Raw genomic sequence first — 3,828 nt, 5'->3', positions numbered from 1 at the left:
ATTCTAAACGAACCAATTTAAGTGGTTTAAGACATGAAAGAAAATTAGGAATTGATTTTTTTCCATTTCCACTTATGTAATATAAATATTCACTATTGAGTTTTGTGAAAACACAATTTCGATTTCAAACTTTCTTTTTTGGATAAAGACACAATTTCATTGGTTGAATTCTCATGTTAATAAATTCAACTCATGATGACTACCTATATATTCAACTCATGATGACTACCTATTCTGCTATGTCTCGAAAGCAACAGCAACACGTACAACTCATAATGGCTACCTATTATGCAATGTCTCGTGATGGAAGCAGCAACAATAATAATATAGACATAATAAATAATAAAATACTTTAGAATCAAGGGAAGTCACACTATCAAAGAAATTTCCAGCCAATAAATATTCAAGTATTAACAACATTCATGATTCATGTTCAGGAGCAAAAAGCAATGGATTCATTGAAAATGTACTTGGAATTGATATTGCCAAACACAAAAAGAAAATAGCAAATATGGATAATAGAAGACTCCACTATCTAATCTACTGAAGAAGAAAAGAAGAGGAAACACCAAACAATACCGGAATACAGTACCATAAATTATGCAAACAGGAGAGTAAGATAACAGAAAGAACCAACTAAAGCTAGTAACACGAAAAAGAAGGGTTTTCCTGGAGATACAAGTGCTCCAGTAGGATATTATAGTTGTCATGGAACATATTTTCGCTAATCTCTCCTTCGGTTCTTAGCCTCGGTTCAGTTCTCTTTCACGTTTTGATTGGTCTGTCACTTGGCCATCATGATTTTTACGAATTCCTCGTAGTTAATCTGGCCATCGCCATCCACATCAGCCTCACGAATCATCTCATCGACTTCTTCGTCAGTCAATTTCTCACCAAGATTTGTCATCACGTGGCGGAGTTCAGCTGCAGAAATGAAACCATTTTGGTCCTTGTCAAACACACGGAAGGCTTCCTTCAGTTCCTCCTCTGAATCAGTGTCCTTCATCTTCCGAGCCATCAGATTCAGGAACTCAGGGAAGTCGATGGTTCCATTTCCGTCAGCATCCACCTCATTGATCATGTCCTGCAACTCAGCTTCAGTTGGATTTTGGCCAAGTGACCTCATCACAGTCCCAAGCTCCTTGGTGGTGATACAACCTGAATTCCAATGTAAAATTATCATCAATCATGGGAACAGATCAAAATGTCTTAAAAGAGAAGCCAAGAAAAGGGAAAGAATAAAATCCTTAAAACATAGAGGAAAAGGGGATAGTGATAAGAAATTGGTTTTCAAAGAGATTGGCAAGGATGAAACATACTACAGTCAAAGTTCAAACAAAGGGAAAAACCATCTATCTGCTAGAAAATATGATTCTTATAGATCAGCAAAATCATTGTAACGAACTTGTAAAATTTAGAACTCAAGCGTACAAGAAAACATCATTCCTCTTTGCCAGAAATTCCTAACGCTATAAAAAGCAAATGGTTGAAATTCATTCTTAAAGTAAACCATGGGCATTTCTAGCCTACCATGTGCAGGTATAAATCTGCACACAAACCTTGACTATCCATAGAACTTTCAACAGTTTCACCAACACAAGTCGCAAGATCACGACCGTGAATAAGTCAACTCGCCATAGTTAACAAGGAATCAGAATCCAAACATTCACTTTTTTTTCTCATTCCAGAAATCCAATTAGCATAAAAACACATCTTAATTACCACGAAAAGAAACTCGTGCATGCACACCTAATAAGAAATCATAAACATCATCGGCCATGAACCTTGCAGAATCATTTCACAAAAATATCCTTACAACAATTTGTTACAAGATCGCCGTCCAAACAGAACTCCATAACCAAAAAGAAAACAAAACAAATAAAGACAACAAATCAAAAGAAAGCACAGATCAAAGCAGATCCAATCCACGACACTAAATCCTCATACAAAACTCACAAAAACATCCAAATCAGCACCTGAAAAGAACAAAAAACTCCATCATAAAACCAAAACAACGCACCTAAAAACAACCTCAAATTGAACCAAAACCCTAGATCAAGCACAAAACACCAGAAAAACAAGAAAACAGACAGCCAGATCTGAAAAAACAGACATGAAATGAAAAATAAACGAAAAAAAGAGGAGAGAGAGAAAAGAGATCTGAGAAACGAGACCATCGCCATCCTTGTCAAAGAGGCTGAAGGCTTCCTTGAACTCGGAGATCTGATCGTCGGTGAGCTGCTCGGCCATAGTCGTCGACGGAGGAGGAAGAAAAACTCAACAGAGAACGGATTTCCACAGAGGATTTTGGAAAAGTCGATGCGAAGAAGAAGAAAAATTCTTTCTCCAAAATGGCGAAAGAGGGATAGAAAAAACCGCAAGTATTGTGAAAATTGGAATGCTCGCACGTGTCAGATTCGCACGTCGCCGAGGAACTCAACGCGCCAAATTGCCTCCTCGCACGTGCCGGGTTTTTGGTATCTGCCTGGATAAGAATGTCATAAATTTAAGTACAAATATCTCTTCAGGTTTTCATCAACTAATATCTTTACCATTATATTTTATGTTATCTTAATTATTTAATATAAATTATTATTATTAATCGTCATTATTCTAACTAATTAATTAATTAATTTAATTATGTTTAATTAAAAAGTATTATTTATTTATTATTTTATTAATTGAATAATTAGTTAACATAACAATAAATTATTTAATGTTAAATTTAACTGATCTCATACATTTAATCAAATAATTATTTACTTTTAGTTTCTGTATGCAAATGATCCAATGAACACAAATATTTAACTTATAGAAATTAATTATCATGCACATCCACATTAATTATCTCATATCTCTCAGATATTTAAAACCCAAATATTTAAATCTCATATATTTAATATCTATATCCATTAAACAATATCTCAATCTAAACGGTCTCTTAAGTAATAAAATATTGCTTATATAATATAAATAATAAATATTTTAATTTGATTAATAAATATAAGATATTTATTTATTTAAATAATTTATATTTTTTAATGTTTTAGAATGTCAATTTAAGATGTCAACGTTGACATTTTAAATTGGAGTAATACGATATATATACATATAATTATATGTTTAAAAAAATCCAAATAAATTATTGGTATAATTACAAATTTAGATATTTAATTTTGAGTTTTGTGTTTATTTGTTCAAATTGTGAGTTTTGTGTTTAATAGGCATAACGAATTCAAAAGTTGTAAAAATTTTTTGATCAATTAGATGTGAATTTTAATGTTTAATGAATTCTTAAACTTTCAATTTTGTATCTAGTAAATTTATAAATTTTTTAAAATATCAAAATTAATGATCAAATTTATAATCTTGAAAGTTCATGAAACAAGTAGACACAATCATGAACTAAGAATTATATCAATTTAAACCCTAAATTTTATAAGTCAATCAATTTAGACTCTTCATTAGACTTCATTTTAAAATTTTAATGCACATAACTTATACATGTGTATGAGATTTCTTTAGATACAGTCGTAATCAAATACATAGTATCAAATTTTCATTTAAGTTGAGTGGTTTTTCACTTGCTAGCCTTCAACTCTATTTATCTAAAAATAACTCGTGTGATATTTTTTTCTTGTTGCTTTATTTGAATTTTTTTAACAAAAATAATTTTAGTAAGATATTTTGAGCTGATTTTAAATAAAATCAAGTGAAAATAACTATAAATCATTAACAAACAATCTAAACCATTTATAAAAGTTCATATTTTAATTTGTTACAATTATTTGTTTGGAGTTCCAATTAATACAATCAAAATTTAGATGT

The 3,828-nt window shown here is 31.0% G+C and overlaps 1 protein-coding gene across 1 annotated transcript; it reads right to left on the bottom strand.

The window, feature by feature from the left end:
• Positions 1–454: 454 nt before the first annotated feature.
• On the bottom strand, positions 455–2,299 carry LOC120071936 (calmodulin-7-like). Its single transcript, XM_039024374.2, has 2 exons — positions 2,175–2,299; positions 455–1,158 (listed from the first exon to the last, which is right to left on the bottom strand). Exons 1-2 carry the CDS (start codon positions 2,248–2,250, stop codon positions 785–787), a joined length of 450 nt encoding a protein of 149 aa, XP_038880302.1. The 5' UTR covers positions 2,251–2,299; the 3' UTR covers positions 455–784.
• Positions 2,300–3,828: the final 1,529 nt, after the last annotated feature.

The sequence above is a fragment of the Benincasa hispida genome, chromosome 2 (genome assembly GCF_027475165.1).
Source record: "Benincasa hispida cultivar pf3 chromosome 2, pf3_genome.v1.1, whole genome shotgun sequence".
In the NCBI taxonomy this organism is placed as follows: Eukaryota; Viridiplantae; Streptophyta; class Magnoliopsida; order Cucurbitales; family Cucurbitaceae; genus Benincasa; species Benincasa hispida.
Note: the sequence above shows the minus strand (reverse complement) of the source record. Positions and strands in the feature narration are given on the sequence as shown.